At 32.9% G+C, this 22,661-nt stretch overlaps 1 protein-coding gene across 3 annotated transcripts in view; it reads right to left on the bottom strand.

The window, feature by feature from the left end:
* LOC124368825 (prestin-like) overlaps positions 1-20,458 on the bottom strand; it is a 188,147-nt gene extending 167,689 nt beyond the window's left edge. The window contains exon 1 of one of the 3 annotated variants that reach the window (XM_046826230.1): positions 20,078-20,458. In XM_046826230.1, the coding sequence (XP_046682186.1) occupies positions 20,078-20,207 (130 nt within the window). In that variant the 5' untranslated portion in view covers positions 20,208-20,458. Of the gene's footprint in view, positions 1-9,956; positions 10,189-20,077 lie in introns of those variants that run through there. The other 2 variants (XM_046826228.1, XM_046826229.1) reach the window with 2 other exon arrangements.
* Positions 20,459-22,661: the final 2,203 nt, after the last annotated feature.

Genomic DNA, 22,661 nt, shown 5'->3' with positions numbered 1-22,661 from the left:
ATATTTTCACTTAATCGCGTTTTGCGGTCAAACTATTCAGATAGAGTAAAAAGTTACTGGAACTTTTTGTAGATCACCTCATTTACTAAATCCAACTTTTGTTTTATGTTGACCTCCGACCATTGGTTTCACCGCTATCGACCCAAAAAATAAAATTTTCCTGGCAAAAATTACACAAAAATTGCACAAATCACGTTTTTAGGCCAAACCAATGGAGGATAGGGCAAAAGTTAACTGGAACTTTTCTGCAGATTGCGCAATTTGCTAATTTGATCAGATTTGAGCTACGACCAACGGTTCGGCCGCTATCGGGCTCAAATCATTATTTTTGGCGAAATAATCTCTGGAATGTCAAATATTAGAGCGTTTTGTCGCTTAACCATAGAAGATAGAGCAAAAAAGTCACAAGACCTTTTTTGTAGTCACTTCATATTCTTGACTAAAGATGTTTTAGTCAGATCCGAGCTAGCTTCCAACGGTTCGCCCGCTATCGGGCTTACAACAAAGGCCTGCAAGGGTGAAAAAATGCACGAATTGTCTAAATTTTTTTATAGGTTTAAAAGTAAAAATATCCGGTTTTCAGACTTTTCCCTTATAGGTTATATTGGCAAACGGTACCTGTGTGCCAAATGTCAAGTTACTAGCACTTCTAGAACTATGTTAGAATTTGTACCTATATATCAGTGAGTCAGTCAGTGAGTCAGTTTTACATGGGGCTGTATAAGTATTCAGACTATATGTATGTCCCTATTTCAAATTCCAAGCGGTCAATCATATGATATTCCTCCGGAAGTGGGAACTTTCTCCGTAGAGCCCCCCCCCCCCCAAAAAAAGCTGGAATTAACGTATAAAACTAGCTAACTCTAAAGGTAGTTTCTGGTAACTTGGAATCTGGCTAGTATAGGTTGGAAGATCTTGTAAAACGGGAGGAATAAAATATCTTATAAAACTTTCTTTTCAAGATTAATTTTAAGAAGACTGTTACTCTGTACCGGGAAAGGGGACTACTAGACATAATGGTACCATCTCTCACCCTCATTGCCCTGATAGTAGAATACGTAATGTGCTGCCAACACTATATATTATGTGTTAGAGAATAACCCAGCAGGGACTACTTCTGGCTGGTTTATACCTTCCAATAAACCTTCCTTTGGATACAGAAAAAACCGATGTTTTACTTAAATCTGATCAACCTTATAATGACCAGGAGCGGTACATCATTAACCGCAAATGTTGAGATTCTGGGGTGCCAGGGCTGGTTCTGAGATTTTTCGACAGGTTAAATCAACTGTGGGAGATGACTGTTGGATTGGTAGTTTTCGTTCCCTAAGAATCACAAGTTTTTGCTGGCCTCAACAAGGGTGTGCAACCCCTGCCTGCTTAGTATTACACGCACATGAACTATGTACTAGCAGCTGTGCTCTAGACTGACCACCACTTTAGAACTACCTCCTTATCACTGCTACTTCTACATCGCCTGACAATCTCACGACGTATTATTATTACACGGAAATGAACAATGTACAATCAACTGAGCTTCAGACTGGGGGAGCGATCACTTTAGTACTGCCTCAACTATCATTGCTACTGCTACATTGCCTCAGACTAACAATCTCACTGACGACTGTACTACGTAGTATAACAAGGACATGAACAATGTTATAATCCGAAATAGAATACACAATATTTCAATATTGAATTTCAACAATAGAAAATTAAAGGAAGTAAAGCTGATGTATAATAAGGAGGTCATCTAGTTCGAAATAAAGGAAAATTAAGTCCATTATAGAGTAAGTAGCGGATTTGTAATCCATTCATTCTTCGCTGCTTACGAAAGAAACTCATTACGCTAAAATATGATCGTTCAAATAACTTACACAAAAATTTTCCTGTACCTTTTAAAAACTTAAAGGGTTTCTTAGATTATTTTTTAATGGGAAGATAAAAGTTTTTTTAAAAATGGCACTCAGAATTTCATACAAACTTTTTTTTTACTATTACTGAAATGGGTTTCCTTTTAAAACCAAATTAAATTTTATTTAATATTTCACTAATGCCTAAAAATTTTTAACCAAAACAAAGATAAAAAAATGAATTAACTTGCAATTTGGGAAAAAATTTTAATTTTGGGTTGTTTCCCATGAAAAACTTTTAAATTTTTTTTAAATTTTCTTTAACAAATATTTTTAAAAACGTTATAAAAATTTGACAATCCAAATGTTGGGGGAATATTATTTCCAAAAGGGTGGGGTCCTAAAACCAAAGTTGCTCTAAAAATTAAAAAAAAGAAAGTAAAAAAATAAAAAACATTTTTTTTTTATTTTTTTAAAAATAAATTTGTTTAATCCGTAATTGGAAAAAAAATTTAATTTTTAAAAGTTTTATTGAATTTAGTTTTTGGGTTTGGCGGAAACGGGTTTTGTAACTATGTTTAAAAATTTTTTTATATTTTTGAAAATCAGAGCCCGTTTTAAAAGGCCCTTAAAATTAGAACCCAGGGGTTTCAACAAATGGGATAATATGATATTTTTAAAAAAGTAATTTTTTAAGAAATCCAAAAAAAATGAATAAGGTTTAAATTTAAATAAAAAATTTGGGGATTGGAACTGTAGTAAGGGTTCTTAAGGGGAATTTTCTTTAAAATTTTTAAAAAAAATTATTTTCAGAAAATTTTATCTGTGGTAACAAAATAAGTCATAATTTACCCCTTTTCCCCAAACCGATATTTTAAAATTTTCGGGCCCCAAAACAATAGGTTAGGAATAACCAGCGGGCCCTTTTTTTTGGTTATCCCTTTCCATACCCTTTTTGGTAAAAAAAAATGTTTTCCCATCGACCAAATAATTGCCGGGAAACAAAATTTTCCAAATTTGGTTTTGGGGCGCCGGTGGTATAAGGGTTTTAAATTTTTAATCAAAATGTTTTTTTGTAGGGTTTTTTTAAGAAAAAAGGTTTTGGTGCCCACAAATTAAAACCCCTTTTATTTTAATAATTTTATAAACCCGGTGGTCCAATTTGGTTTAAAAATTTTTGATTTTAAAATCCCTTTTTTTTGAGCCGGCAACGGGTTGGGTTTTACGGAATAAATTAATCATTAAAATTTCAAACTTTTGGGCCACGGGAAAACCAAATCCGTCCTTTTTTTCACGCTTTACATATTTTCCGACCGGAAAAACTACCTTAGCCCCCTAACACACTTTAAAAAAACCCCAAAATTCAAATTTTAATTTTTATTTTAGGGGGTAAAAGGGATTACGGGTAAAAATTTCAATTCAATAAACTTTAAAATGGGATTTTCTTTAGCCAACTTTTCCCTGTATGCTCCCCAGAAACAACCATTTAATTTAACCGGGATATTTAAGGGTAAAAGTTTTAATTGTTAGACTCCCCTTTAAAAACCTTTCCTCGTTTAAATCGCCTCCTTACATTGAGTTGTTGGTTATTAACCGGAGAAAAGTTAATTCATTGAGTTTAGTGGGGGGATCCTTTAAATCCTCCTCATTTTACTTTAACCCTAGTTGAAACTAGACCTTAAAGTATTTTCCTGCAAATTTATTTTATCGATCGTGGGAAAAATTTTTCCCTTTCAAGTACTTTTTAAAGGGGGGCCCTTTTTTAAAATTATATCATACCGGAAGCAACGTTTAAATTTAAAATTGGAATTTATAAATGCTTGTCCAAAAAAAGGTTTGGTAGAAAGTTGGGATACACATAGGGACTCTTTTCATTTGGGAAAGGGGCCCAAAATTTTCCCCTTTTCCAAAGGGTAAGACTTCCCGAGTTCATTTTGGATGTTGAAGGGTTGGTACCCCCCTTTAATCCTTTATCAGTTTCCCTATGCAATATACCTTCCTAAATGAAGGAATAATTCTTTAAAAAAAAATAGTTTTTTCCAGTAGAATATTAAAAAATTTAAGGGGTGATTTATTGGGCTATTAAGTTTAGTTTGGTTTTATGGGCCAAGGGAATTATATTAAGTTTTTTAGGGGAAAAGGGGATAACAAATTAATTAGGGAAAATTTGACCTTGAAACCAAAGCCCCGTTTAAAATTTTTAAAAATTCTATATCCTCCAAAACCCAAAGGGGGACTGTTGGGTTTTAGTGTTTACATGAGAAATTTTCTTCTCTAATTTTTTGTAATATTTAAATATAAAAAAACAGAGTATTTAAACTTGATAAGGGAAACGTTAAAGGGCATTGTTCAACTCACAATCCTTTTCAGCCCTCAACATTTAAGTTTTTTTAAAAAACCCCGGAAACCCTTATTAAAAAATAAAACAAAAAAGGTTTTATTACAAATTTTGGTATTTAAAAAGCCAGGTTTTTTTAAAATTATTTTTAATTTTATTTTATTAAAAATTTTAAAGGACTGTTTTTTCGTTAGGGTGGTATGTTGTTTAACTTTTATTAAAAAGTAAATTTTTTAAAATTTTATTTACATTTATTTAATAAGTGAAGTGTTAAATTTTTTTTATTTAAAATTTTTAATTTTTTTTAAAACATGATTAATTTATTAAAAGGTTGATTTTCTCATTAAGAATAATTATTCATTTAAAACCCAATTTCAATTTTAAAAAAGAAAAATGGGATTATATTCTTCCCCAGATTTTGCAAATAAAATTTTAAGTTTTGAAAGAAAAAAAACTCTATTTTATTTAGTTGGGAAAATTTTCTCTCTGTTAAATTATTAGGTAACCTGGAAAAATAATTTGTTTTAAAAATTTGAAATTACATTTAAAATTGTTCCAATTTATTTATTTTCAAAGATTTTAGAAATTTTTCAATCTCGGGTTTAAAAATGAAATTATATACATTATCTTAAAATTTTTTTTATACATTGTTTTTCCCCGTGCAATATTAAATTTCCGAAATTTTAAAATTAAATTAAAATTAAATTTTTTCAAAAAAAGAGAAATTAATGAAATTTTTAAAGTTGGAAATATTAAAATTGGAATAAAGGTAAACTTGATTTTAAGTAAATTTTAAAAATTCATTTAGAAAATACTGTTCAAATTACTTTCCAAGTGTTTTTTCTTCTTTGTGGGTTTGGGAAGGGTTTTTTTTTAAATTTTAAAATTTTTTTTTATTCCCTTTCTCTGAACCTATTAAGAAAATATAATATAGACTTTAATTTATCTTCTAAAATTAAAGTGGAAAAAAATTTTTAAAAATGGAAACCCCAAAAAAAAAAAATTGGGAAAAAACGGAAACAAAACATTTGGTCTTAAGGATAAATTGACAGCCTCCAAAAGGATAAGGGGTTGGCCAGTCGGCGCTTCAAAGTTTGTAAAACAGTGTTAAGCAGAGAAGGTTTCGGGCCCTAAGTATAGTTGGAATCAATCTAGGGGAATAATGCTTTTTTAAATTTTATTTAAAAGTCAAACTTTCAAATTTTTACTAATTTTTTTATCCAAAGGTTCCTTTAAAATGCGACAATTTAAATTAAAAGAGGAGGAAAATTAAAAATTCCTTTTAAAATTTAATTTAAAACTTTTTAGAAAAAAATACAAAATTTTTCCCCTGCATTTTATTTTAAAAAATTGTTCCAAATTTATTTAAAAAAAAAAATTATTTTTAAAGGATTTTTTTTCATATGGTCCCCTAAAAAACACAAAATGTTTTTTTGTTTAGACAAGATTGGGTTTAGGAAATTAAATTTGGTAAGGTTTAAATTTTTAAATTTGGGATGATTTGGGAGATTTTTTTTTAATGGAAGGGGAAAGTAGTTTTTTAAAGGAAAAATTTTTTATTTTAAGGAATTGAAATAGGTAAAAAACTTTTTAACATTTTTAAATTTTTAAGAAAAAAAATTTAAACTCATTTTTTAGAGATTAAGGAAAAACTGAAAAGTATAATTTGAAGTTTGAACTTTTTTAAAAATTTAATGATTATTCACAATAAATATTTCCCCCCAAGGTTTTATAATTTCCCGGTACACAATAATATTATTTGCAATTTTGGAGTTAAAAAAAAAGTGTAAAAATTTTTTTATAAAAAGTTTAAATTTTAAAAATTCCAAACAATTCCAAATTTCTGAGTTAAAAATAAAAAACTTAAATATTAAATTATTAATTTAGTAAAAATATTTTTTTGTTTTAAAATAATTTAAATAAAAATTTAAAATTTTTGAAAAGTTTTAAAACCAATACGACTCAAATTTAAAACACTTCCTAATTTTTTCTTTTCTATAAAAGGAAACAATTTACAATTTACCAACTTTAGTTAACTAAAATATTTAATTGCCTTAAAATGCCCTCCCATAAATTGATCATCATTTTTTATAAAATATTAAAGGGTCTTTCTTTTTAGGAAACTTTATTAATTTTTAATCTTAAGGGAAAAAAAACAAAGTAAATTTAATTATATTACCCAATTAAATAACAAAATATTAAAAAAATTTAATTTTACAAAAAATGGAATTACCATTGGATATTTTTTCCCATTAAAAAATTATTTTCCCTAACCTCTTTTTGAAAAAGGAAATTGTTCAAATTTTTTTTATTTTTAAATTTTTGAAGAGGACTGTAGATTTTTAGGTTTAGAAAAGTTGGGGGTTTCCGAATAAGAATTTTGGAATGGGTCGGTTGGGGTTTAGGGACTAAGGAACCCTATCAAAAAAATAGGCCCCCTACCTTTTTTCACTTATAAGCCTTTAATTTTATGTCGGTTACCCAAAGAAAAATGTTAAATGAGTTGACTTAAAATCCGCTATAAATAAAATTCTTATTGAAGTTTAATAATTTTTATTTCTTTAAAAAAAATTTATTAAAAGTTTTTATATTAAAATTTAATATGTTAAATGGTTTGGTTTTCATTAAAAAAAAGAAAAAATTTAATAAAATTAGTTTTTTTAATAAAATTATTTTAGTAAAATCCACAAACCGGCCAAAATTTAATACCAAAATGGCGAAAGTTTAGACGGTTTTTTGATAGTTTTTAAGAATTTTTTTTATAAAAATATTTTTTATCAATAATTTGTCAAACCCTATATAATATAACGTTATTAAAATTTTAACCAATAAGGTTGTAAGATAATAAACAATAAAAATTTTCGAGGGGAATTTTGTTAACATTGAACTCTTTTTGTCGAAGAATTGGTCCAGAGGAACACCTATTTAACAAAAACAAAAAGCCAACACAAGTTCTTTCACCAAAAGGGGACGAAAGTTGTTATTGTACCCCTTTTAAACCCCAATCGTAATTTACAAGTTTTTTAAATATACTTTTAAAGTTAAGTATTAAAATTGGGTCGTTTTTGTTTACGAAACCGGTTTGGGAAAATCCGAAGCTTTTGGGGGAAAACATAATAAATAATAACCAGCCCTAATTTAAGGGTATGTTTAAAAATAATTTAAAATTATTTAAAAAAATTTGGAAAAAAATTTTGTTTTTATTAAAAAATTTAAAATTTTAAAGGGATCTTTTAAAAATTTAAAAAAACATTTCCCCCTTAATTTTAAAAAGGCTTTTTTAAACAAAAGAATACAGGTAAAAATTAATTTTTGGGTATTTAGTTAAAAGAATGAATAAATTTTTTTTTTAGTTTTTGTATAAATATTTTTTAAAGAATTTCAATTAACTTAATATTAAAATTTAACCCTTTTTTTAAATTTAAAATTTAATATTAATTAAAAAACAAACCCTTTAAATAAGGGCCAATAAATAAAGTTTTTTAATTTTAACTTTAAATTTAAAACAATTTACCCAAAAAAAATTATTGGCAATATTAACCTTTTTTAAGTTAATAATAAATTTATTTATTATTTTTTTAAATTGGGTTTTTAATTATTTTATTTAATAAAATTTATTAAAATTTTAAAGGGTTTCCCCATTTAAAAGAGTTGTTTTCAAATTAATTTTAAATGTCCAATTAAATATGGTTACTAGGTTCTTTCTCACCTGGTTTGACCTAAATTGGGGTCCTCCCCCAAAAGTTCCAAAATAACGCAACTGATATTTATCCCTTCTAATGTTTTATCCACATTGGGGAAAAGCTTTCTTATAAAGGAGCCCGGCCCCCCCCCGCGGTCAAATTTTAATTATCTCTTTAAGGACTTTTTTTAAACTTTTTTATAATTTTAAAACAAAATTTTCGATTAATAAGGAAGATTAAAACACCCCCCAAATTTGTTTTTAATTTTGGGGGGAAAAAATTATGAAATTTTTAAAAGGTTTTAAGGTTGAGTCTTTTCGAAACTACCAACTAAATTTTTTCCGGGGTGCCCGTAAACTTTTTTAAGTTGTCCTCGCAATGTGTTTAAATTTTGCGAAAGGGAAAATGGTTTCCTAACCCGGGAGAAAGGGAAAAGAATTGAGGGTAGAGGGGGATTAATTAACCTAAGAAAGGGATTTATTTTGGCAAAGTTCATTTAAATTTTAGATTGGACCCCCATATTTAAATGTAATAAATGCATTTTCCAATATAAAAAATATCAGGAATTAAATTTATTTTTTTAATTTTTAAAGAAGGTACAAAATTTTTTTAATATTTTATTTGAAAAAAATTAATATTTAAAAATTGTTTGGTTTTTACAAAAATTTAAAAAGAATTCAGACTATAATAGGTAGTTAAAGCTTTAAGTTTTTTTAGTGGGCTAAACCAGAGGCCCTTTTTTAATTTTTAAATTAAAATTTGGTGTTAAAAAACTTTAGTTTTTTTGAAATTTTTAAAAACAAAATTCGATTTTTGTATTTACGAAGGTTTTAAAAATTGTAAAGGGGTTTTGTATTAAAAACATAAAAAATCTTAATAAATTAAAAAAAGGCCTATTAAATTTTACTTTCTTACCTTTTAAAAAAAGAATTAAACTTAAATTTACAAGAACCCAAATAATTTTAGAAATCAAGGGTTCCCAAATTTAAAACAATTGTTTTTGAAAATAGGTTTTTCGCTTTTACAATTTAACCTTCAAAGAAAAAACAAAATTAAAAGCGGCGAAGGGGTTAACTTTTAATAATTCCTTTTGAGTTCCTTCGTTAAAAGGGTACCTGTTCAACTTCTTCCCCGTATAATAAGTCAATTGTTAAAAACCCAAGGTTTTAAAAAATTTTAAGAGTTTGGGAAAAAAAAGAAAAAATATAATGTAATTATGAAATATTAAATTTTTATTGAAGTTATGAAGGGATTAAGTAAATTAAAAAAAGTTAACAATCATTAAATCCAAAACATAATTTAAACTTTTTAAACCTTTTTAGGGCGTTTTTTTTTAAAAAATTCCCAAAAAAATTTATCCTTTTTTTTTTTTTTAAAATTTTTCCCTGTCTTCCCCGGTCTAAATTGGGTTCAATAAATTTTTTTGGAAAACCATAATAAATTATTTCGCTAAAATTTTAAAGGTTTTAGCCCCCCTAAAAAAAATTTTATGGCATAAAATTTTGAATTAATTTAAATTATAGTTTATTTTTTCAAATCTAATATAAGTTTTGGAATTTTGGACTCCATTGGGTTTGGGGGAATTAAATTCCATTGTTTTTATTTTTAAAATTAAATATTTTATTTTCATTAAGAATTTAAAGCCTTTAAATCCATATTAAATTTTATGAAGAAATGCCAGTTAGTTAGGCCTAAAATTAAATCAAAATTTTTTTAAATTGTTTCGTCTTTTTGGTTTTCCCATGGGAATGCATCCCGTATTTTAAATTTTATTTTCAATTTAGAGTCGAAAACCTCCCCTTTAATTTTTTTTTGTAGATAAAACCATTGCTTCTCTATAAAATAAATTTAATTTTTAAAAAAGAAAAAATTTTTATTAAAAACCCTTTAAATAAAATTTTTTTCAAAAAGAGCAAAACGTTTGAGTTTAAATTCTGGGAGAAGTAAGGTATTTAAAGGTTTTTAGTTTACAATGCCTTGTAATCGTTTTGACTTTCCAAACCTTTATGGATGGAATTGAAAATCGTAAGACGGTGTGTTTAAAAAACAGTGAAAAATTTTTAAAATTCATAAAAAACTAACCGTTCTACTGTATTTTCATGTTAACCTCCGATTTACGCAGAGTTCGACGACAAGCGTTTCACACATTCGTACGACAACGACCCACTTTGGGAACTTTACACCAAAACATCACATCACCAACCGTTTGACACTCTGATCGGTCGAATCCACTCCAAACCGGAACGATCCATCTTCACCCACTCCAACAATAAACATCGGCGCGGCGCCCAGTGTCACTCGCCCTGCACTGTTCACTGTCACTCAGATAAACTCAGACGAGCGAGCACCAGTGTTTATCGCAACTGGCCTCATTAATTCATCAGTGGGAGGGAGGGGGGGAGATGGCTCTTCTAATGAACCGAGAAAATCCCTAAATCCGGGTCATAATTGCTTATTAGAGTTTATATAAACCGCACTATCAGTGACTTATGAATAAAAACCATTCAGCGCTAGGAAGAAACCACTGAACTTGTTAATTGAGATGCTGCTTGAACTAGAGTACAACTAGTACTTTACGCAACTCTAACAAAGTCTATATTTGTATTAAAGTTATACTGGTGGAGAGGATCAACATGAATATTACCACAAACACTCAGTTTTAAGTAATATTAATAGTATTAGTTTTTTCAATATTAAAAACTGATATAAATAAATAGTTGAGTTACAATAGCAAACATTAAGTTACCAGCTTTCTGGCAGAAATATTTTTTTCAGGTACCGTAACCTAAAAATGTCTTCGTTGATATAAATATTAACCAACGTTAATATTTATACGTTCTGTGTGTATGAATACTACATTAGCGGTAAAATGAATACTAAGATGTGTTTGAGTCTTAACAATTTCTATAGTGTGGACGTAATATTAAAAATGCAAACTCTCGTGCAAATAGACCAAACAGGAGGTTAATATTTTAAGGTCACCAAACTCAAGGCTAAATAATGACTTTATGTATAGCCTTAATTATGAGTATAAGAAACCTGAAAGTGGCGATTTCAAACAAACATATAGGAAAAATCCAACATCCTTAAATTTTTCCGACGTTCAGAACTGTACACAGCCCTATGAAAAGTGGACAGTGGGGTGAAACATTCAGTTTTTTATGTACCGTACAGTACATTTTCACGAAATTAATATTTTGTATAGGAAGCCTTTAACAAGCCAGATATTCTGTTTCACAAACTTCTGAAATCGTTTTTTAAAACTCCCTCAGTACTCAGACAAAGTTTTGTATAAACCCTCTACACTGGAGTTAGTGTATTCTTAATAGCACCATAAGGCTGACAATGTAAGGTTGTCTGCGAAATCGATGTATTATCAACATCACCTTGATGTTGCAGATAGGGCTGTCTGTAATGCTGATTTATTCGCAATGCTGTTTGTTGTAGGCTACCGAGATAAACTGCCTCCGAAGACAGTGTATTATCAATATAGCCATGATGTTGCAGATAGGGCTGTCTGTAATGCTGATTTATTCGCAATGCTGATTGTTGTAGGCTACCGAGATAAACTGCCTCCGAAGACAGTGTATTATCAATATAGCCATGATGTTGCAGATAGGGCTGTCTGTAATGCTGATTTATCCGCAATGCTGATTGTAGGCTACCGAGATAAACTGCCTCCGAAGACAGTGTATTATCAATATAGCCATGATGTTGCAGATAGGGCTGTCTGTAATGCTGATTTATTCGCAATGCTGTTTGTTGTAGGCTACCGAGATAAACTGCCTCCGAAGACAGTGTATTATCAATATAGCCATGATGTTGCAGATAGGGCTGTCTGTAATGCTGATTTATTCGCAATGCTGTTTGTTGTAGGCTACCGAGATAAACTGCCTCCGAAGACAGTGTATTATCAATTATAGCCATGATGTTGCAGATAGGGCTGTCTGTAATGCTGATTTATCCGCAATGCTGATTTTGTTGTAGGCTACCGAGATAAACTGCCTCCGAAGACAGTGTATTATCAATATAGCCATGATGTTGCAGATAGGGCTGTCTGTAATGCTGATTTATTCCGCAATGCTGTTTGTTGTAGGCTACCGAGATAAACTGCCTCCGAAGACAGTGTATTATCAATATAGCCATGATGTTGCAGATAGGGCTGTCTGTAATGCTGATTTATTCGCAATGCTGTTTGTTGTAGGCTACCGAGATAAACTGCCTCCGAAGACAGTGTATTATCAATATAGCCATGATGTTGCAGATAGGGCTGTCTGTAATGCTGATTTATTCGCAATGCTGTTTGTTGTAGGCTACCGAGATAAACTGCCTCCGAAGACAGTGTATTATCAATATAGCCATGATGTTGCAGATAGGGCTGTCTGTAATGCTGATTTATTCGCAATGCTGTTTTGATTGTAGGCTACCGAGATAAAACTGCCTCCGAAGACAGCGTATATTCTCAACGTCAGCCTAAGGTGGTGCAACCATTTTTTTGTTGGGATATTTGAACAATTTAAAATCATAAACTTTTAAGATTACATCATTAAAGTCATAAAAAGTAAAAAATGTTACTCCCCTGGAATTATAGGCATTTAAGGTAACAAATGTTTTCTATGTTTCAACTAGGCCTAAATAGAAAAAAGCTGAAGATATGTGCAATTTTTACAATACGTACATGAGATATAGCTTCACGAATTGAGATGTTTTTTAATGATTTTAAGAAATTCTGTTTTTAAATTAATCTAAGTTTATGTAAATTGCCATGTTTTTAATGCAAATTTCTTCAGGAAATTTATTTACTTTATAAGCAGACCCCATGTCATTCTCTCCAGTCATATACCAGGTCCATACGCTTAAACATTCATACGCTTATTTTCAATAGTTTTCCTTTGGATCTCATTATAAGACTTCTCTAAGTTCTTCAAATGCCCGCCATTTGTCCATGGAATGAACCAACAAGATTTTTTATCATTCAGTCTCCAGAAAAATATATATTAAAGTGCTGTGAAAAAATTATAATTAAAATACAAAAACGTTTTTGAATCCACTGCACCACCCTAAGTTTTTCTGAGCCGTCTCAATATCATTGTATACCGGGAATTCTGAATACCGCAGTGAGACTTGAAAAGTAGAATTATCGGTGATTTCACAGATTTCCAGTATCGTCAGAATAACGAGATAAGGTTGCGAACTCAGTGAGTGTATTCAAACTCAAACTCAAACTCAAAAATCTTTATTTTTACAGTTTTTCAACCATACAATAGTGTCAACCAAAAAATAAACGAAGTAATCCAGTACAACAGTAATTACATATGATTATCACATTGCACACATTTCTATGGGTTACAATAAGAAAAGAGCTATCTACAACTAGCTCGTTCCCATACCTATTTACATTCAATTCGTCATCAGGACAAGAAATCCCCGATGCTGTAACAACACCGCTGTAATAGAATTTTCTTTACCCCGTTTCCGAAAGAATTGAAATTATTCTCTGACTTGAGCTCCCCCGGTAGTGCATTGTAAAGCCTGATCCCATTATATTTAAGGTGGTGTTCATAAAAAGCAGTTTTATGCCTAGGAACAGAGATTTTTTCCCGATTCCCGGAGATTGTAGATGTGTGGAAGAGTGTCAGACTTGAACAAAGGTAAGTTTCTATGGACATACTTGACAACATGTTGAATGTAAATGGATGGAAAAGTTAATATGTTGTTGTCAGTAAAAAGAGGTTTGCAAGAAGAACGCCATGATTTCCCAAATATTATTCTAATTGCTTTCTTTTGAAGCTTGAATAATACTTTGGTCCTTGTGCACTCAAAGCCCCAAATTTCAATTGCATATGATAAAGAAGGATACACAATGCCATAATAAGCAGCTAGTAAGACATCGGTACCAGCGAAAGCAGACAGGCGCCTCAACACAAAGATTCCGAGCTAATCCTTTTACAGACCGCATCAACTTGCTGAGCAAAATTAAGACCTCTGTCAACGATGATCCCAAGAAAACTTAATGTTAAGACATGGTTCGATTGTATCATCACCAATTTGAAACATTCTGTTATCATCACCGACAGAACTCGCAATCTTAAAGTCAACGACTTTAGTTTTTTCACTGTTTAAGAGTAAGCGGTTCTCCTGAAACCACTGTATTCCTAAAGCCGCCTTGAAGCTCTATGACTGTTTGTGAAGACGATATAATCAAAATATCACACCCAATGTACAAACCCGTTATATTGTCAACAGCGCATTGAGGCAAAGATGGGATATCGGGAAAGCCAGTAATCCCATTTCGCGAAGCCAGGGTTTCCCAATAAAGCGGTGAGGTTGCCAAATTATCGATGAAGTCCGAGTATTTTTGGTGCCTTAGGGAAAACTAGACTCGCCATCGAAGCCAGAGTTTCACAATATAGCGGTGAGGTCGCCAAATTATCGATGAAGTCCGAGTATTTTTGGTGCCTTAGGGAAAACTAGACTCGCCATCGAAGCCAGAGTTTCACAATATAGCGGTGAGGTTGCCAAATTATCGATGAAGTCCGAGTAATTTTGGTGCCTTAGGGAAAATTAGACTCGCCATCGAAGCCAGAGTTTCCCAATACAGCGGCGAGGTTGCCAAATTATTGATGAAGTCCATGTATTCTTGGTGTGCATTAGTGAAAACTAGACTCGCCATCGAAGCCAGAGTTTCCCAATACAGCGGCGAGGTTGCCAAATTATTGATGAAGTCTATGTATTCTTGGTGCATTAGTGAAAACTAGACTTGCCAGCGAAGCCAGAAGCCAGAGTTTCCCAATACAGCGGCGAGGTTGCCAAATTATTGATGAAGTCCATGTATTCTTGGTGCATTAGTGAAAACTAGACTTGCCAGCGAAGCCAGAGTTTCCCAATACAGCGGCGAGGTTGCCAAATTATTGATGAAGTCCATGTATTCTTGGTGCATTAGTGAAAAACTAGACTTGCCAGCGAAGCCAGAGTTTCCCAATACAGCGGCGAGGTTGCCAAATTATTGATGAAAGTCCATGTATTCTTGGTGCATTAGTGAAAACTAGACTTGCCAGCGAAGCGAAGCCAGAGTTTCCCAATACAGCGGCGAGGTTGCCAAATTATTGATGAAGTCCATGTATTCTTGGTGCATTAGTGAAAACTAGACTTGCCAGCGAAGCCAGAGTTTCCCAATACAGCGGCGAGGTTGCCAAATTATTGATGAAGTCCATGTATTCTTGGTGCATTAGTGAAAACTAGACTTGCCAGCGAAGCCAGAGTTTCCCAATACAGCGGCGAGGTTGCCAAATTATTGATGAAGTCCATGTATTCTTGGTGCATTAGTGAAAACTAGACTTGCCAGCGAAGCCAGAGTTTCCCAATACAGCGGCGAGGTTGCCAAATTATTGATGAAGTCCATGTATTCTTGGTGCATTAGTGAAAACTAGACTTGCCAGCGAAGCCAGAGTTTTCCAATACAGCGGCGAGGTTGCCAAATTATTGATGAAGTCCATGTATTTTTGGTGCATTAGTGAAAACTAGACTTGCCAGCGAAGCTAGTTTGTACCGAACGTTCTGATAAGTTTCTGCAAGCGATTTCCTCTAAAAGAAATATGAAAACTTGTTAAGTAGTGTGGAGGTATATTAAGACAGAGAGTTCTTGACAAGGCTGGTATTCACATGCTTCTAGACTGGCAAGCATACTGGAACAACTGTATTTAATTAGTTCTAATAGCAAAAGGCAAAATTTGACTAGGTCTATTTTTTGGCATAAGAGTTGAGAGGACGATTTTGCCAATTATATGGTATTGGTACCATTGAATGGTACGCGTTTAATGCCGGAATTGGTATCTTAGGACCAGAATATTAGAAATTGCTTGTATTTCTAAAAGTTGCTTCCTATAACAACTGCATTGCTTCTGGAGTGACAGGACATTCTGGAAGGGTAACGTTGGGGTTGGGAGCGCATCCTTTCGAAATCCATGAGGATGGATTTTGGGCATTAATCTCATGTCTCCTTGGAAGAAGGAGTCAGCTCTGTACCGGCCTCTACAGTCAATGCAGGCAGAGGTGGCACGCCCTTATGTTGAGGCTAGCAACTGCCTTTAACGCTTACGGAACCCCTGACTCTAATAGTCGTCCTCCACAGTAGACTAGATCTATCGATATACCCTTATACCCCAGAATCTCAACATTTGCGGTTAGTGATGTGCCGCTCTTAGACATTCATAGGGTAGCCCAGATTTACGTGACACATCGGTTTTTTGCTGTACCCAGTGTAGGTTCAACTACAAGGTATAAGCCAGCCAGAAATGAATCCTCCAGGACATGTGCCAGACATTTCGGACTTGGAATTACATCGTTTGCAGGTAATACCATCACGCTAGGTAGAGGGCAGCATTGAAAATGAATAAGCTTTGCCTGTAACGCAATCTTAATTTACACTCGCTTCGCCGCCAGTTCTACCTCACAATCCTGAAGACAATTCGAAATACATTAGTTTTGCTGACAACCATATCTTGTAAGCCTTGCTATTGGTACTGGGAAATTTATTTCGCGAGCATTCTTAACTAGCAAAGATTTCTAGGCTGCTAATCCAGGCCAGCCTTAAGACGAGGTTCAGAAACACTCCTTTGTTGACAACCCAAACTCACAAGCATAAAGGCGGCATTGGAACACTACACTCCTTCCACAAATCTCGTACCAGATTTAATTGGTTTCTCCGGAAGCCACTTATTGAAAATGTTGATTTATTTGGATGTAACATGGCAGCCAAAACTGTCTCGGTATTGCTTGTGGTATTGCTATGGCATGGGAGAACGTTTGTGCTAGTTTTGTGGTGTCTTTACTATATTGGAAATTTGTATAGTAATAAACACAGGAGAAGATTAAAATTTAAAACTTTACAGTATGTATATGATTGTAGTTACAGGACGTGACATGTTTTTTATTAATTTATAAGTTACGAAAATTATAGTTGTTTAGTGAAATATAATTCAAGAAAATCACCTGTTTTAAAATAATGTTTTATCAAGGAAAGCAATTTTTGATATAAATATGGCACTCTCTCCAGCCATGTTTCGTGTATATATTTTAAAAATGGCATATGATTATAAGAGGTTTCAAAATTCTCCCTCAAACACCTGCCACTCTTTAAGAAATAATCAAAAATTTGTTTCCATTTTACTGTCCATACATGGTATCTTAAAGGGCTATGCCATAACTCTCTTTAAAATAGAAAAATTATTTCCAACCTAAAACAGATTTCACCACCTTAACTAATAATTATAATGTATAAATAATTTTAGGAAAACGTGAGGAAAATCTTAATTATAGCATTTGAATTATAATTTTTAAGGTTCCGGTAGATGAAAAGGACATTAAGCGTGTTGTTATTATGCTTTTAGCTCTGTTCAGATGACGCTTATTGACGAGTAAGTTGTTTTCCATTTAGAAGACATACATGCTCCGAACCAAAAACTTTTCCCCAACCTCTCTAATTTTGACGGATTTTCGTTCTTGCTGCCGTCTACAATATTACATAAGGTTAGTAATAATATATTGTTATTAAATATATAATATTATATTAAAAAAACCCATAAACCAACCACAAAGAACTTAAACTCAAAAAATTAAACTAAGAAAAAATATTTTACAAGAAGTTTGAAAAAATTTAGCTTTGAGGAGAGAACATAATTTGTAAGGGATTCTCTCTTGTCCTGATAATTTCACTTTCTCAAAAATCATATTATGAGACCATTTTTTTATATTCTACCTTTTGAGAGGATTTCAATATTCCTGTTTCCTACGAATCTTGACTATCTCAATCTAGATATGATGTCGAATGACCTTGTCCAAAACACCATTCCCCATTCCTCGCAAGATATTTATATTTAATTTTTCTCGGAATTGCGTAATCGAACAAATTCACCACGCCTGCCCTACAATCCTCTTTTGGGTTTGCTATGCGTAGGTAAGGTCTGAACAAATCTTTGGACTATAAAACAAAAACCAAAATAATTATTTCTAAAGTCGAATTATATCGTAAAGGATATCAGAATTCTCGGGTTAATTACTCTGCCCTGTTTCTATCTAAAGTAAAGTAAAACCAGTCTTATTTTACCAGGCGAAGTTAAGGCTAAGAAGGCCTTTATAACACAACGGTTTTAAAGGTGACTTCCGGACCACCACCAATGGCCGGGCAGGCGGACTGCTTGCAAGGACAGGATCGCTCAGCGGTCACCCATCCAAGCTCCTTCATCACTTCGTTTTGAGAAACCTTTTGGATTTTCTTTGTTGTACAAAATATTATCTTTTAGGAAGAACAAATAGCGTATAGTTTGGTGATGTGTCTAGGCTAATCGTTTTATAGCTAATTCAGTTGTGTCTCAGAGCTACAGTTCGGGTCATTTATTTTTCTAATTGTTTATTAGGGTGATAAAATATATCCTGAATTGTAACGTCCAGCTTTGAATTGATAATACTCAGGCCTCTCTCCATAGATCGAAATCAACCCGATCTGCAACTAATCTAGAGCGATTGGACTGAAATCAGCCTCACGCCTCTTAGAAAACCTGTGTTCTCTACTTTTACTCGTTAGATTAATCTCTTATTCTGTTGTATGGAACTGAGGTTTAATTGATTGAACACTAAATAAATTGCGTTAATGTATCAAACGCTACTTCCCGTTTATGTTCTAAATGTTAAAGTATATCCATAAGCCACTAATGAGCGATTCTTTATAACCTTGACACCTTGTTTATATCTTATAGTCAGTATATAATAATAAATAAATACAAAAAATACAAAATTTAAATAGGTTGTTTAATTTGATTTACCACAAAACACAACATTCGTCCAACAACTTTTGGCATGAAACGGTTCCCATTAGTGGTTATTAAGTGATTTGCAATAACACTGTTTCTTCTTAGACATAAGGTACGAAGGTTTATTATTTTATTTCCGCCGAAAGATACAGAACAAAGTTCAGCTGCACGTGCATAGAAATCTACCCAACATTACATTAAGCGAGTTAATTAGGATAATATAGTGTTTCACAACTCTATGTACATGTTTCTCGAACAACAGTTTGAAACGGGGGTTGTAAACGATGACGTGTTCACAACTCAAGCTCATCCGTTGTGGACGCAATCATTATCTGGAAAGACAAAAGGTAAATATTTTTCTGAAAAAGCATTTTGTTCAAACTGTAGTGCGCTTAAGCAGCAACCTTAGCAACTGTTAGAAACAAAAACGTCTCTGCGGAGATATGAAATAATTTCCCCATATATAAAAAATGTATTTTTGAGGGAATTTTGGAACACTCACTCTCTCAGTTAATCATGATAATATATTTAATTGCACTAAGAAACTTTATTGGTCAATCCTTGTGATTAAGTTCGTTTATTTTCTTAAAATATTAAACAAACTTGACTAAAATAATTTATTACAGTTGATTGGCTAACATCGAGATTGATCAGGTTTTAGTAAAATCCAGTTAGCTTGGCCGATGATTTTCGTACTTAGTCAATTCGGTTGTTTTAGAACATAATTTCGTTTAGTATTCAAATAATAAAGTTACAATTCAAACAATGTTTCCAGAACATTCTTTGATTAATGTGGACGTTTTGTAACGGGACGTTCCAAATCAAGTAATGTATTTATAACTTAACAAACACTGATACAATTCGTCGTTTACATGTACACAAGGGTGTGCCATAGGGAGGTATAATGGCATAACACATAACTATTTTTAACCCATGACCAAATATATATAGAAGTATTCTTTGCTGAGTATACGACAAATTCTTTCTTTTTCTATGTACTGCCAAGAAACCAACCATATGGTGGCTAGTTGTGCAACTGGATGACATTGACACTAAACGATTTAGCTATATTCAATCCCCTTGATACAACCAGCTATTTCCTTCAACGACAACAGCATTTATTGGTTCCAATATATATCTTTTATAACTGATTAAAGGGTCTTAAACTGAAATTCTTCTTGTAGTAAAACAAAACATAACCTACAAAACAAAATTGTGTCTTATTGTACGTTTGATTTATAATACTGTAATAGGGATTGCCTCCTAAGTAAAGCGTTTTCCTACTCATTTTATTTTACATTTTTAATCGATAAGTATAAAACTATTCAGAAACTTTCTGTTTTCTAGTAACCCTTCACCTTTCACAAACGAGCAAGAGCGACTCTCGTGTCCTACCTGTGGTGTACAGTCGAGGAGGCTCTATGCCACCCTCCAGCCTGAGGAGGACCCGCTGGAGTCCATCCAGAGGGACGTCACGGTCCGAGATCAAGCTCACGGTGGAATCGGAGAGCTGGAAGTAGGACATGGCAGCTCCTGGTGCTAGCACTGGTGGCAACGACTGTCTCCGCACATCGCGGTCGTAGTGGAAGTCGCGATAACAGATAGCGGAGATCCCAAGAACAACAAGCCGATGAGCATGTGAGCGTAGCTGTCGCGTGTGACATAACCTCGCGAGGTTCACGAGTCTACTGGCTCCAAGTCGGAAGTTAAGTTCTAAATTTAAGCTCGATGTGCGCTCTGGCGCGGAGTTACGTAGATGCGCTCGGGTGTCGGAACATTACGTGCGATTCAACACTCGTTTTCATGTAAGAGTTATCTCAGATCTGTTGTTCGGAGGTAACAAACAAATCTTGATGCCATATTACAGTATTAAGATTGAAAGCTTATTAAAGATTATATAAAACTAAAGGCAGATTTGAGTATGGGGTGGTAGTCAACCCCAACGCGCTCGCAGGGGGGGGGGGGAGTAGAAGGACAGTATTTAACTTGAACCGTGTTTAGAAAATATTGCCCAAAACTTTGAGATATGATTAAATGATAAGAGTAGAAAAGTTTCTCCCACCGTGAAGTTAGACATTATGTCGAGCTGAGTTTATATTCTAAAGTTTGTAACTAAAACTGTTGAACACGTTCACTTCGAAGCAAGCATGTTGTGTACTGTCTTTATAAGTGCCGGGCACCCACGGGCAAGGTTGGCCCTCGACCAATATTTCATCTCGTTATAGATAATTAATAGTCCACGAACAATCCGTAACGATGTGTTGTTGTTATCTACATTAGCCGCTTGCTTATCTTGTTTAAATAACTACAGGTCCCTCTAAAAAACATTTATTTTAGGTTGAATTGGAAGCTTTGTAAAGCTTTTACCTAAAGTAATAAACATTGGTGGACTATTCAAAAGCGTATGGGTAAGCTTTAGCTTATCGTTCGTGGGGCTGGAAAACGTAATTTATATATCTTTGTCTGCCTGTCTCTGCGCACGATATTTCGAAAACGAACTGACACATAAATCTGTAATTGTTCTTGTTCTTGAAGATTCATTTGCACACGAGGAACACTGGGTTCGATGATGGAGCATGTCACTCCATGGGATTTGGCTGAGCGTTAGCGAATATTTTTAAATTGGTCTTATGGGTAACCATGATGGAAACGAAAAATAGCTGAATAAATAAATTTAGAAACAAACTGTAGTACATATGGATAGGAGCTTTTAACAAGTGACACTTTTACTCATAGAGTAAAAATAAAATATAATAGACTGGCGACAATGTTAAAATAAAGTAAAAGTAAAACAAAGAAAAAGTAAGAGTAATGTCGGTGACAGTATTTGACCTCAGCACACTCTTACGTTTTAGGACCCTCAATGACTTACAGGGACTTTTATTTGAACACTTCTATAAAAATTGTGAGAATGCTCTTGTAATTATACTATATTTTGTAATCATTCAATTGAATTTTAATTATTGTTTGGTGATATTACAATTCGCAACTAAGTGAACAAAAATGTGTAAGTATCATGTGCCAAGATATCTTTAGAAAGTTTCCATCAATGCGCTTTGAATTTTGCATGAAATTTTATTTCCGCATAGAAAGGGCTAATGCGTTACTGATGTATAACTCTCAGTGCGCTAACACAATTTATATTTTTTCTGCCGAGAGGATGTGAATATTTCTTTTCTGTATGACTAGAATATGTCTGTCTATCTTTCCACAGGACATGAGAGAATGGAAGGAGCTATGTAGGTTTGAAATTTTGCACGCAACCTTAGCATGTTACGCGACGTACGGAGTGGCGTACTCTTACGTTTTATTAACCATACGTTTACAACATATGTTATGTGGCCTAATTCCCTTTTTAAAAACAAACCAGACACAAAGCGCAAGTGCAATTAAAAACATAGTCGAAGCAAGTCACAGTGAGGGTCTGTACTAAAGCGCACAACACGACCAAAAGTGTGAAAAAAGTTTTTTTCAATAAAATTATACAAAGACACGTGAAAACTCATCAAACACATGAAAAAAACAAAAACATTTCGATCGTTAATATTTTACACGTATAACATAACATAATTGGGAAGTATTTCTATTAAGATGATGTATCAGTGAAAATGGAAAAAACAATGATACATTATTTGTACATTGTCAGGACCCGAGACTATGTTGTTTCTTACAAGTAAAACTCTCGATTCCTGAACCGTATTATAGAACTCTGAAAGCTCCTGGTCGGCGCGAACAAAATTAGTTTCAGCCTTGTTGACTTCTAATTAACTCTGGGCTGGACAATGAAAAGATTGGGTATCCAAACACTCGCACTGTTTCAAACGTCAAGTTAGTATGTATGCTATTTCTGTGTTGTAAAAATTCAATTAAGCTGTCTTTACTGTGGTACTAAATTCACATACATCGTCTACTTAGTCTGCATCGTCTGCACAAACATGCAATATAATTCGACAAAACAAAAGTGCTTCAAAACGTTCCT

The sequence above is a fragment of the Homalodisca vitripennis genome, chromosome X, assembly GCF_021130785.1.
Source record: "Homalodisca vitripennis isolate AUS2020 chromosome X, UT_GWSS_2.1, whole genome shotgun sequence".
NCBI lineage: Eukaryota > Metazoa > Arthropoda > Insecta > Hemiptera > Cicadellidae > Homalodisca > Homalodisca vitripennis.
The sequence above is the reverse complement of the archived record's forward strand: the minus strand, read 5'-3'. Positions and strand labels throughout refer to the sequence as shown.